Source organism: Bos grunniens, chromosome 21, assembly GCF_055505025.1.
Source record: "Bos grunniens cultivar Pamir isolate PY7600 chromosome 21, Bosgru_T2T1.0, whole genome shotgun sequence".
NCBI lineage: Eukaryota > Metazoa > Chordata > Mammalia > Artiodactyla > Bovidae > Bos > Bos grunniens.
Window position 1 is genome coordinate 10,450,146 of NC_141185.1, and position 12,788 is coordinate 10,462,933.

At 49.8% G+C, this 12,788-nt stretch overlaps 1 protein-coding gene and 1 long non-coding RNA gene across 4 annotated transcripts in view; one reads left to right on the forward strand and one right to left on the reverse strand.

The window, feature by feature from the left end:
- Positions 1 to 3,273: 3,273 nt before the first annotated feature.
- Positions 3,274 to 7,543, reverse strand: LOC147349055 (uncharacterized). The gene is made up of 2 exons (XR_015149441.1): positions 4,438 to 7,543; positions 3,274 to 4,046 (listed from the first exon to the last, which is right to left on the reverse strand). It is a non-coding gene; the product is annotated as an uncharacterized LOC147349055 (long non-coding RNA).
- A 4,603-nt stretch (positions 7,544 to 12,146) lies between these two features.
- CLMN (calmin) overlaps positions 12,147 to 12,788 on the forward strand; it is a 122,191-nt gene continuing 121,549 nt past the window's right edge. For 2 of the 3 annotated variants that reach the window (XM_086363101.1, XM_086363099.1), the window contains exon 1: positions 12,147 to 12,516. In XM_086363101.1, the coding sequence (XP_086219227.1) occupies positions 12,435 to 12,516 (82 nt within the window). In that variant the 5' untranslated portion in view covers positions 12,147 to 12,434. The remainder of the gene's footprint in view (positions 12,517 to 12,788) is intronic. The other variant, XM_086363100.1, reaches the window with a different exon arrangement.

Consider the following 12,788-nt stretch of genomic DNA (forward strand, 5'->3'; position numbering starts at 1 on the left):
TACAGAGTAGAGTGGCTTGGGGGCAAGTTTGACCCTCTTCTGAGAACTGGACCCCAAGTGAAGGTAGGGTCTGAGGTTCTCAGTGATCTCAGAGTCCCTGTCTAGCAGGTGATGCAGGCCCAGTTAGAGCCGTGGGCTGAGTGCTCCTCTGAAGGTGTAAGGCTGCTGGGTTCATAGTATCCTTGAGCTCATTTCACTCAGAGACAGGGCCTGTGCGGTATCCATCACCAAACAGAATTCTTGTGTAAGGATAATCTCATCAATGGAAAGTATTTGCAATATCGCCCCTGCTAATTATCTAAAAATTTTTGGTATCAATTCTGGGCTTCCCAGTTGGTGCTAGTGGTAAAGAACCCACCTGCCAATGCAGGAGATGCAGGACATGTCTCCTGCATTGGAGGATGGTTAGGGTTAGGGTCCCCTAGGTCGGGAAGATCCCCTGGAGTCAACCCACTCCAGTGTTCTTGCCTAGAGAGTCCCATGGGCAGAAGAGCCTGGTGGGCTACATTGCAAAGAGTTGGACATGACTGAAGTGACTTAATCACACACGCATGCACCAATTCAACAAACTGTTTTTGAGGCTTGCTGTTCTGTGGAGCGTGATTCCTAAATATATTACTTTAAAGATGTGCCCTAGGGTGTAGGTTCTACTTAACCAGTGCACCTAACACGCATCTGGCAGCTTAAACCAAAGCTCAGTTCTAAAGATATTCACAGGCATGTCACAAAGGCTGATAATGGATTCCATCCCAGACAGTATCTGCCTGCTCCCTCTGCCTCTCCCCTCCCTCCTTGGCCTTGGGAACTGGCTCTTTAAACAACTCATTCCCCTGGACTGGCCACCAGCCAGGCTGAAAGCTGGGCATGGAGGTGGGCAGATGGGAGTTGTGAAGGCAGTAAGGAAGGACAGGGTGTGATAGAAAAGCCCTGGCCTCCATCGTGGGTCCCTGGGGTTGCCCTGATTTGCTGTGTGGCCTTGGAAACCCCTTCCCCCTTGAGAATCACTTCTTCTCTGAGAGGCGCTGGGCTCTCTGATGGCCCACAGAGCCGCAGAGGCTCGCCACCCACAGGGCATCACCTGGGGAGCTGCAGGTATGAACCAGGGCCCGTCATCCCAGGACCACCCCTGGCTGGCCAGGAGACGGCAGGTGCCTCCTCCTCCCTGTTGGCTTTCTCTCTCACCTGCTCTCACCCAGAGAGAGGGGAGAACCCAGGTCCTCAGGCTCTGGCATCCACAAAGGCAAACTGCTCATGCCTCCTTCCTGCATTTCCCTCTGCCCTCAATGAACCCACTCCTGTCCAGACAGAGGAGAGAGCCTCTTCCTTCGGGGGTATGGAGTCTGACTCTGGACATCACAGTTTGGGGATCTTTGAGCCAAGCTGACCAACACTGGATCCCAACACCACCTCTTCCTGGCAGGTGACCATGGACACAGAGATTCCCCGAACCCCATGTTCTTATCCATTTAATAGAAATATTGACATACCTAGCCCAGATTTTTCCTGGGGCTGGGAGGGTGTTGAATTGAGATTGTGAAGAGCCATGTGTTCGTGACAGCGTGGGCAGTTAATGCTGGGGATCCCTTGAGCCATGATGATGTTCAGGAGAAAGGCAGGAAGGAGAAAGTTGCTTTGGTTAGATGAGGAACCTTCAGCTGCCCACTGAAAAAGCCAGGGACTGAACAAGCAGAAGAAAGAAGAAAGAAGTGGGGAGACCAGCCAGTGGGAGGAACAGGGTGAACCAAGACGCAGAAGCTGACCTGCGAAGAGTGAGTTGGAAGGATATGTAGCATGCCCAGCCTACCAGAGATGGTCCAGCCTGGCCCCTACCAAAGAAATGCCTCCATTTTCCCAGGACTTCCTCCCTCTCTCCCTCTTAACCCCTTTATCCTCCCTTCTTCTCCTCATTTTCTTCTTTTTGCTTCCTTGTCCAAATACTTACTGGCACCTAACATGTCCCAGCCACTGTGCTGGCCATGGTGACCACATACCAGCCCCTGCTTGTACAGAGTTAAAGTGGGAGAAGCTCTTTTCATGAACAATACACTTTTCAGATAGTCAATTACAGGGGGCTGAGTGCCCTGCAGGGCAAGTTCAGGGAGTGTGAGAGTATGTAATAGGGAAGCTGTCCTCTCTGTGGGTTGAGGGCAGGGTGGATGGTTTAGAAGACACGGCCATGACTTCCCCCATCCAGAGGTGGAGTTTATTTCTTTACCTCCTGAATCTGAGCTCGGTTTGTACTTTGCTTTGGACAATGGACACTAGCAAGTGCAACACAAGCAGAGGCTTAAGAAGCTCTTGTGTGCTGAGACCTGCCCTCTTTTGTGGCTCTTGAGATCCTGAGATGATAATGTGATAAGCCCAAGCTGGCCTGCTGACCACATGGAGGAGGACTGAGGTGACCCCATCAACAGGGTGCCAACTGCCATGCATAGGTGGCCACGCTAGGGCACCTAGCCCAGCCAAGGTGCCAGCTCACTGTGGATACCTGAGAGAGCCCAAGGGAGACCAGTGCAAGACTCACCCAAACTGGCAACTATGGAGTCATAGGCTCGTTATTGATTGTTGCTTTAAGTCACCACATTTTTGGGTGCTTTGTTACACACTCAGGACTGACTGACACAATAGGAAAAGAGTTTCCTAATGATGAAAGGTCTGGGCTAGATCTGAACATCCGGTAGGAATTCACCAGGGAAAGACTAAAAGAGGGCAGAGAATTCCACATAGAGCAAGAGTGTATGCAAAAGTGGCTTGGCAGGAGGCAGGGCAGCGCTCTTACTTTTGAACGCTTTACGGAACTTCACCCTGAAAATGCACACATTGGCAAACTATCAAAGAGTGAAGACACACTTGCACAATCAGACTCGTATGGGAAACAAAACATGACGAGCACCCCAGAGGACCCCTTAAGGTCCCTTCCCAGTCACCACCTCCCTCCAGAGCTGTCCACTATCCTGACTTCTGTCATAGAAAGTAGTGCTTTTGAACTTGTTAATTTTGAACCTCACAGATTGTTTCTGAACTTCCTTTTTAACTGAAGTGATTTATAATATTGTGTTAGTTTCGGGTACAGTGATTCAGTTTTTTCAGATCATATTCCATTAAGGGTTATTATAAGGAAGTGGGTATAATTCCCTGTCCCACCGAGTACATCCTTGTTGCTTATCTGATTTATGTATAGTCATTTGTATCTCTTAATCCCAGAGCCCTAATTTATCCCTCCCCTCCCCCCTCTCTCCTTTGGTAACCAGGAGTTTAGACTGTGAGTCTGTATGCACATTCATCTGTGTAATTTTTTAGATATCACACATAGATGATACCATACAGTGTTTGTATCCTGTAGAGCACTGCAGACGTGGGAAGGAGGCAGTTCTTCATGAAAAGTGTGATGGGAAGCCGGAAAATGACAGGTCCTGATGCCATCCAAGATTGCTCTGGGGACTTGTGGGGAATACACACTGGGATGTGAGGTTGGGCACAGCCGGGGAGCAAGGAATCCAGCAAGAGGGGTGGAGGTTGTGGAAGAGAGAGATGCTGGTGGCCTGAATCAGGACGCCTGGGGAGGCAGAGACAAGAAACTGGCGCTCTGGTTATCTAGTGCCGCATAACACAACTTAGTGACTTAAGACAGCAACAGCGATGCTTTTTCTTCAACAAGGCTGGGCTTGACGGGGCTCTCTGCTTAGAGGTTCTCACTTAAGGTCTCTCATGCGGTTACTGGCAGACGGTATCCAGGGTAATCAAGAGTTCAGCTGGACTGAAGGTGAGCATCTGTTCAAGATGGCTTTTTCACTCTCGTGCCTGATGGCTGGAGCAGCTGAGAGCTCTTGAGGCCTCTCTCTTCCTCTGTCTCTCTCCTCCTGGCTGCCCATGACTGGCTTGGCTTCCTTACAGCATGGCAGTTTCAGATGTAAGGACATCCCCCTGGAGTTAGTGTTCTAAGAGGCCAAGACAGGAACTGCAAGGCTTCTTAGGACTCAGCCTCAGACGTCCTACAACATCGCTTCTACCGGATTCTCTTGGTCTAGAAAGTCATTAGGTCCATCCTAGGTTTAAGGGAAGGGAAATTAGACTCCACCTCTCCATGTGGGAGCAGCCATCCTTGGACGCTAGCAACCAAGAACAGATTTGGGAGACCAGATAAAATCAATAGGACTTATATCACTGGTTTAGATCAAGGCTTTTGCCCTCACTCCTTAGCACTCTACCTGTTAAATTCCATGTCAACCACACGAAACATACATCCTTCCCAGTGAAGCTACACTAAGTGTTTCTTACAACGAAATGCTGCCCGCTTTGAAACGCTTAGGGGTCAGAAGTAGAAATGCCGCTCGGCATTTTACACAAACACAAGAAACCTCCCTACAGAGGGCAATGGACAGAGTTTTTCTACTCCTGACCTAGCAGGAAAATCTCACCCCCAGTGGTCTTGCTTACCTAAAGCCAACAGTTAGCTGACGGATTTTATTTTCTTGGGCTCCAAAATCATTGTGGAAGGTGACTGCAGCCATGAAATTAAACGACATCTGCTCCTTGGAAGGAAAGCTATGGCAAACCTAGACAGTGTATTAAAAAGCAGAGACATCATTTTGCCAACAAAGGTCTGTGGTTTTCCAATACTCATGTACAGGTGTGAGATTTGGACCATAAAGAAGGCTGAGCACCAAAGAATTGATGCTTTCGAATTGTGGTGCTAAAGACAACTCTTGAAAGTCCCTTGGACTGCAAGGAGATCAAACCAGGCAATTCTAAAGAAAATCAACCCTGAATATTCATCGGAAGGACTGATGCTGAAGCTGAAGCTCCAATACTTTGGCCACCTGATGCGAAGAACCTACTCATTGGAAAAGAGCCTGATGCTGGGAAAGATTGAGGGCAAAAGGAGAAGAAGGCGGCAGAAGATGAGATGGCTAGATAGCATCACTGACTTAATGGACATGAATTTGAGCAAACTCTGGGAGATAGTGGAGGACAGGGAAGCTTGGTGTGTTGTAGTCCATGGGGTTACAAAGAGTTGGATGTGACTTAGCGACTGAAAAACAACAAAAAACAGCTAAACTCATTTCCCAGTGAATCTACAACATGAACCATTCCACTTAATAAGTTGGGCCAGTTAAAAGATTCTAAAGCTGCAGCCATAGAGAAGAAAGATCAAATTGGTTTTGGCACAGTATCTGGGGTTGCGTCCTTTCTCTACTAACCTATGACATGTGTGACCTTGGGGACATTCCTGAATTTCTTTCTGTCCTTAGTTTCCTCATCAATAAAGCCAGGATGATAATCATACTTCCTTCAAAGGGTTGTTGAGAGGATTAAATGAGATAAAGCAAGACATCTGATAAATTCCCCCACTCAAGACTGATTTTGTGGTAAATGTCAGCTGCACAGCAGGTAAGAGAGGCAATAAATTTGTTGAAATTGATTTGTCTGTGCAGGGACAGGGGCTGATCCAGGGACTTTTATTTGCCTAACTTTTGGCTTTTAAACCACCCTTCCTGAGCTTATCATCAGTGAAGTTTTCTTTTGATTTCAAAATGTTAAATTCTATATATTTCCCTAATGTTGTTGCAAGTACCTCATACAGGGTGTTTATTCTTCCTCGAAGCATCCTGTCCCTCCCCACATCATCACATTGCCAACATCTCACACTCTGGGGGAGAAAAAGTTTCATCATTTGCTTTACTGGAAAATGTATACTCCTTAAATAGTGTTCTAATGCCGGTAAAAAAAAAAAAAAAAAAAAAATTAGCAGAGCTGTCTCCAGGGAAGCAGCCTTTGACTATTCAAACCTGGAAGAAATGAAGGGTTTTATTTGTGGAAATTGGGACATCCGGTGGTGTCTACTTAGGGAAGCAAGATTTTTTTTTTTTTAACCACCCATCAACACCTCCACACTCTAAAAAGTAATAAAATCCCAGAGAATACATTAATATTTTACATTATGGGGAATCTCCCAGATTCATGGGCAGTTCATTTTATGCCACAGAAATGATCTGAATTTACTAAAGCATCTCTTCTCTATATGCACATCTTTGATCTCACAGTAGCTTTGCCAGGTAGCGACTCTGGGCCCCATTTTACAGATGAAACCCCCAAAGGCCCAGAGAGTTTAAAAACTTGCCCAACGTCACACAGCCTGAGCCTTCACTGTCTGCCTACACACGTATATCCTCCATGCTTTTGCTTGAACCTGAATTCCTTCTGTTTTTCAGTGTGTCTCCCTGCTACCAGCCTTTGTATCATGTCCTTCAGTATTCCTGGAGGCAGGTAGTAATCAACATAGAGAATTTAGCAGCAGAAAATTAGCAAATAGCAGACATGTAACATTCTGTGGGGTCACAAAGTGCAGAAGGCAATGGCACCCCACTCCAGTACTCTTGCCTGGAAAATCCCATGGACGGAGGAGCCTGGTAGGCTGCAGTCCATGGGGTTGCCACGAGTCGGACATGACTGGGCGACTTCACTTTCACTTTTCATTTTCATGCATGAAGGAAATGGCAACCCACTCCAATGTTCTTGCCTGGAGAATCCCAGGGACGACGGAGCCTGGTGGGCTGCTGTCTATGGGGTCGCACAGAGTAGGATAGGACTGAGTGACTAACACGTTCAGTCTCACTAGCATTCCTAAGGCATAGAAGAGACCCCTTTTGTGGTGACGCTGAATGGCATGTGGGCTTTTAGTTCCTAGATGATGTTGTTTAGCTGCTAAGTTGTATCCGACTCTTTTGCAACTCCATGGAGTGCAGTCTGCCAGGCTCCTCTGTCCATGATATTTCCAAGGCAAGAAACCTAGAGTGGGTTGCCATTTCCTTCTCCAGGGGGTTTTCCTGACCCAGGGATCGAATCTGTGTCTCCTGCATTGGCAAGCAGATTCTTTACTACTGAGCCACTGGGAAGCCTCATAGTTTCTAGACCAGATATCAAACCTGTGCCTCCTGCATTGAAAGTTTGGAGTCTGAACCACCGGACTGCCAGAGAAGTGGGACTTCTAGTCGGATCTGGGGATCCCAACTAGAGGAGCCCAGGGCTCCAAGAGATTTTAGAGTTACTGCTTCACGGAGTTAAATACACATTTATTCATTCATACACGCAACTGAGCTTTACCGACCGCCTGCTATGTGCTTAGGATGATATCAGGTTCTGGTAAGACAAAGATGAACTAGGCAGTCCTGCCTGCACAGCACTTCTGAGAAATGTGCAATAAAGTGGGTTTAAGAGACATACACAAGGACATGGACAGATGCTTCAAAATCCTTTAGCCAGCCTCCAGGTACTGTCAACACCACTATCTGAACAGCCAGAGAATCTGTCTCTGCACGAGCTGCTCTGGTGTGGGCCATCACCATCTCGCACCTGTGTCACTGAGACCAACAGGGTCTCCCAAACCGTGATCCCTTCCCATGCCACAACAGAAGGGGCAATCTGACCCCTTTTCATCCTACAAAGGCTCCTCTCTGCCCTTAAAACAACAAAGTCCAAACGCCTGCGCTGGAACACCTGCTCACAGGCAGACTCTTGGTTTTGTCCTCTATTGGATCCTCCTGCAGGGCCAGGCCATGGGTGGGCACTGAACCAATGTTTTTTAAATGAATAAATGAGGTCAGGAGGTGGGAGTCTACCCTACAATGCAGCCTTATGACATCACAGTGCAGACTCCTTGCTCAGAAGATGTTCTTAGTCTAGCTGAAGCACGATTAGGTAGGATTCACCACAATTTTTAAACTGGACTTGATATGAAATTGCTAACAGTTTTATATGCTGATGAGCACTCTGATTTTAATGGAGCTATGATTTTTCAAATGTTATATAAACAAGACAAGGCATAGGTATGTGGGATTGATGTGGGTGGGCAGAGAGGACAAAGTCTGGTTTTGGCTTACTCTGAATTTGGACAGGTTACTAAGCAGTTTTAAGCCTCGTCTAAAAGTGATGCCTGCCTAGCTGGCCTAACAAGGTCATGGTGAAGACCAGATTAGCTCTGATTGAGAAAGGACTGGCCAAACCCGAAAGAATTGTGCACACAAACAGGGCGATGACAGTGACCAGGGAAAACAATTTCCCGATGGGATGCCCCCATCACACTCCTCTCCTGGAAATGGGTGGGAGGGTCCACTGGGATTATCTTTGTTGTTTGTCTTCTCTGCCAGTGGGAGTGTGGATGGGGTGATATAAACCTCTGTCCAGATGACCTGCCTGAAGTCATCAGTCTCTGTTAGCAGAGGCAGGAAGACCTGAGGTTTCAAAGTCCTTCTGCGGGCAGGGATGTTGGGTTTGAGGCTCTCTGAGGTTCGGACCAGGGATTCTCTACAACTCCTTTCACTTGGCAGAAATCAGTTTTTTATTTATTTATTTATTTTTACACTCTTTATATATATATTTTTTTCTTTTAATTTTTATTTTTAAACTTTACATAATTGTATTAGTTTTGCCAATCAGTTTTAAACAATGATAAGGATTCTAGCAGAATTGGACAATTTCTAGAAAATTAGTTTCTGGAAAGTCCCGGGAAGTCAAGCCTTCAGGCAGAGTACTTTTCCTCCTCTGAAATGAAAGTGCAAAAGAAAAACAGTACTGTTAATTCATGCTAGAGGGCAAATAACCTTATCTCCCTTGGAAGTCACATGGCTCTCCCTCGCAGCCAGAATTCCAGACCCTGGAGGCTGCATGGACCTGAGAAGGAAGGGACCTTTCGCAGTGTGGTGCTTCCCTGGTACTCAGCAGCATGGGTTTTACCCACTGCCAATGCACAAACATTTTCTGATGGCCTCCCCAGAAGTTTACTTGGGCCCAAGACCTAGGGATCAACTGTTTGCCATTTGATCCCTGTTTTCTGAGTTCAAGCCAATACAAAAGCCATTTATTCATCCATTCACTCAGTTTTGAGACCTGGCTCTAAGCCTAGCACTGTGCTAAGTGCTCAGATAGAGAAATTAATGAAACACGACCCTTATTCTCAAGTAGTTCACAGTTAAAGTAGGGGGAACCATCAGTTCAGTTCAGTTCAGTCGCTCAGTCGTGTCCAACTCTTTGCGACCCCATGAATTGCAGCACGCCAGGCCTCCCTGTCCATCACCAACTCCCGGAGTTCACCCAGACTCACGTCCATCGAGTCAGTGATGCCATCCAGCCATCTCATCCTCTGTCGTCCCCTTCTCCTCCTGCCCCCAATCCCTCCCAGCATCAGAGTCTTTTCCAATGAGTCAACTCTTCGCATGAGGTGGCCAAAATACTGGAGTTTAAGCTTTAGCATCATTCCTTCCAAAGAAATCCCAGGGCTGATCTCCTCTAGAATGGACTGGTTGGATCTCCTTGCAGTCCAAGGGACTCTCAAGAGTCTTCTCCAACACCACAGTTCAAAAGCATCAATTCTTGGGCGCTCAGCCTTCTTCACAGTCCAACTCTCACATCCATACACGACCACTGGAAAAACCATAGCCTTGACTAGACGGACCTTTGTTGGCAAAGTAATGTCTCTGCTTTTGAATATGCTGTCTAGGTTGGTCATAACTTTCCTTCCAAGGAGTAAGTGTCTTTTAATTTCATGGCTGCAGTCACCATCTAGGAAACGTAATTATAATGCAATGTGGAAACTCCACAGCAGGGTCCACGGGACATCATGAGATTGTACTGAGTACTATGGGAATTGTATAAGACGGGCACTCAGCTGGGTCCAGAGGTTTTGGAGAAGGTTCTCTTATGGTAGATATGATAGAGCAGGAATAAACCAGGTGAAGGTGAAGGGCAGGGAACAGGGAAGGGATAGGACATTTCAGAGGGAGCAGAAGGAATCAAGGCCTGGAGGTGATTGGACAGGACCTGAACTTGATCAAAAAAGTGGAAAATCAGGATGGATGGAGAAGGAGGTGGCATAGGGACCAATCAGGAAGGGCCGGAGTCCAGAGACCCTGAAGGGAGGAGGGAGTGATATGGACACATGAGTTCAGGGACTATTCTTGGGCCTTGTAGAGGCCAGCATCATGTTCAGTGTTGAGTCAGGCTCCCAGCCCACTTTAAAAAACCACCTAAAAGTTTCTTTCCACTTGGATGCAAAGAAAGAACTTCTTTGGGCTGGTGAGCCAACATCTGCTACACAGTTGGTGCTCCACCAATGGTAACCAAGGCCCCTCCTCGCCAGGGAGTGGCTGCCGCCTATGCAGTGGCCCCCAAAAGACGAGGTGTTCCCTTCACAGGAACAGACATCTTTTTATCATGAAAGATGGCCCATCCCTGCAGCTAACATCCACGACGCTTGTTTAAAGCCCGCTGTTCCCTGAGATCCTGATGTCAAGGAAGGCTGATTCTCTTGGCTCTCGACTGGGGAAAGAAAATGACTTTCGGCCTAACTTAGCCCATAACAATTATGAAAAATAAATTGAAGTGTAAAAACAGGCGATGGCTAGCAGATGGGGCAAAATGAGCTGAGGCCTGGCTTCTTGCACCCTGCTCTGCAGGACACATACACAGACCCTGCTTCCTGGAGTGTGAAATGACCATGCATTTTCTAATCAAATCAGGAGGAAGGCAGCACCAACCTCAGCCTGGGGACATGTGCCTGGACGCCCATGGGCTCCCGTCGGCAACACAGGGCCTCCTTTAGGCTTCTAGACCCTCAAGGAGAGCCAGGGTAGGCTGGGAACTCCTGGGAAGGGCCTTGAGAGGTTAAAAAAGAACTTACTGGTTTTCTGTCTGATTGTAAAACTATATGCTCATGGCGGGGAACTTGGCAAATGGAGAACAAGGAGAAAGAGAAAGCAAGCTAGAGCTGTGGACCCGGACAGTTAGCTTCTCATTCATCTTCCAGATAAAGTCCCCCGACGGAAGTGGTAGCCCATGCGGGCAGCCACGTCCCTCTCTGGCTGTTCCCCGGGACTGCCTCCACTGACCTCCTGCCCCCGAAGCTGGCTCCTTTCATGTTTTAGGCTCAGCTCCAATTCAGTCCTCGGAGACCTCCCTGACCCCTGTCTGCATCCCAGTTGCTTAGCCTGGGTGGATTTTTTTTTTTTTTTTTCCTGGAACTCACTTCTGTTTCTAATTCTCTCATTTCCTTGTTTGTTGGCTGGCCACCATTCCCAGGAATCTACCTGAGGGCCCTGCCTCAAGGGCACAGGGTCTGTGCATCGGTGGGGGCTTCATTGTTATTTCTTAATTAGGGAGTAGCCCACCGAGGTTTCTAGTATTTCAACCACATGAATGTGGCGATGATGAACGTGGCCCATATGTATAAATATTCACTGAGCCCTGCCTGTTTTTTTCCCTCTCTTGGAATATCTCATATGTACGCCATTCTCCTCCCCTCTTTCTCTGTGTGTCTGTTGTTTGTTTTCTGGAAGGGGTCAGAGTACTGAGCTGGGGGCAGGGACTTCACGTCCCTAACTCCTGCTTCAGCCTTTGGCAAATTCCATGACTCCAATGCCTCTTTTTTCTTTTCTGTGTTTGAAAAGCCAGTAAAGAATTCTGCCTAAGGTATGAGTTGTGAGCCCCAAATAAGATCCTGGAACTCTCTAGACTCAAAAGAAACAGTGAAGAAACACACACACCCCCCACGGAAAGGTCCACACTCATTCTTCCGCTTTCAGTAAAGCCCCAGAGAGGGTCACTTGGAGACTGAGGTGCCCCAGACGCCACGGAGTACCCCAGCTCCCCTTGTGTCGCCGGCTTCTCCCTCCTCCCTAGAATCTGGGGTCACCTCTGTACTGGATCCCCGCGGAAGAGGTTCCCAATATCCAAACCCAGAAAATAAATCTGGAGAGAGAACCCCTCGACTCCATCTGCACACTCGCTGGCCCCCTTCCCAGGCCCTGGACGGTGCCCGAGTGTCCCAGGGATGGATGGGCACGGCTTGGGGCGCCCCACTTCGTGGGGGGCTGCCTCCTCGAATTGAGCGGGGTCAGGGGGCCTGGGGTACAAGGGTGTGCCTGTCAGAGTCCTAGGTGGGACGGGAGCGGGGTGGGGGGAGGCGCTGGGAGTCAGGGTGGAGGGCGTATAAGGGACCCGCGGGGTGGCGTCACCCGACTCACCGCCCCCCGAGACATCACAATCTGGGGGCCGGGACCCCGCGCCTCATCACCAACCCTTTTGCAACCACACAATCCCAGCCACAAACACCCCGGAAAAAAAAAGAAAGAAACCGGCCGGAGTCCAGCCTCCCTCCCCGCCCCGCCCCGCCCCTCCCCTCGGCCCCCGGGGCCCCCGCCCCCGGATGGGGGAGTGAGCGCTAGCCCGGCGCCCCGCACCCGCCGCCCCGCGCCCTCCCGCTGCCAGCCCGCGGCGGGGGCGGCCAGCCGCGCGCTCGCCCGCGCCCCGCCCGCGCCCGCGCTCCTCCGGCTCCGCGGCGCCCTCGCCGGGTGCGTGCCGCTCGCACGCCAGCCCGCCCGGCTCTCCGCGCCCGCCACCCGCGCCCGGCCCCGGCGCCCCGGCCCTCCCGCCCGCGCTTCATGGCTGCGCAGGAATGGGACTGGTTCCAGCGCGAGGAGCTCATCGGACAGATCAGCGACATCCGAGTCCAGAACCTGCAAGGTAACGCGCCCCCGCCTCCCCGGAGAGGGGCGCCGATCGGGGGGAGCCCGGAGCCCCGGGAGCCGCTCCCCACCCCCACCGACCGAGCTCCGACCCGCGACGGCCCCAGCCCGGTCCTGTCCCCGTCCTGTCACTTACTGGGGGCCCTGGCGGAGGGGGGGTGGGGTGGCGGCGAGACACCCGCCCTCAAACCCGGGCATTGCCGCCCCCGGGCCAGATGAACAGTGACCCGGGAGTGGGTGGCACACGTGTGTGTGTGTATGTGTGTGTGT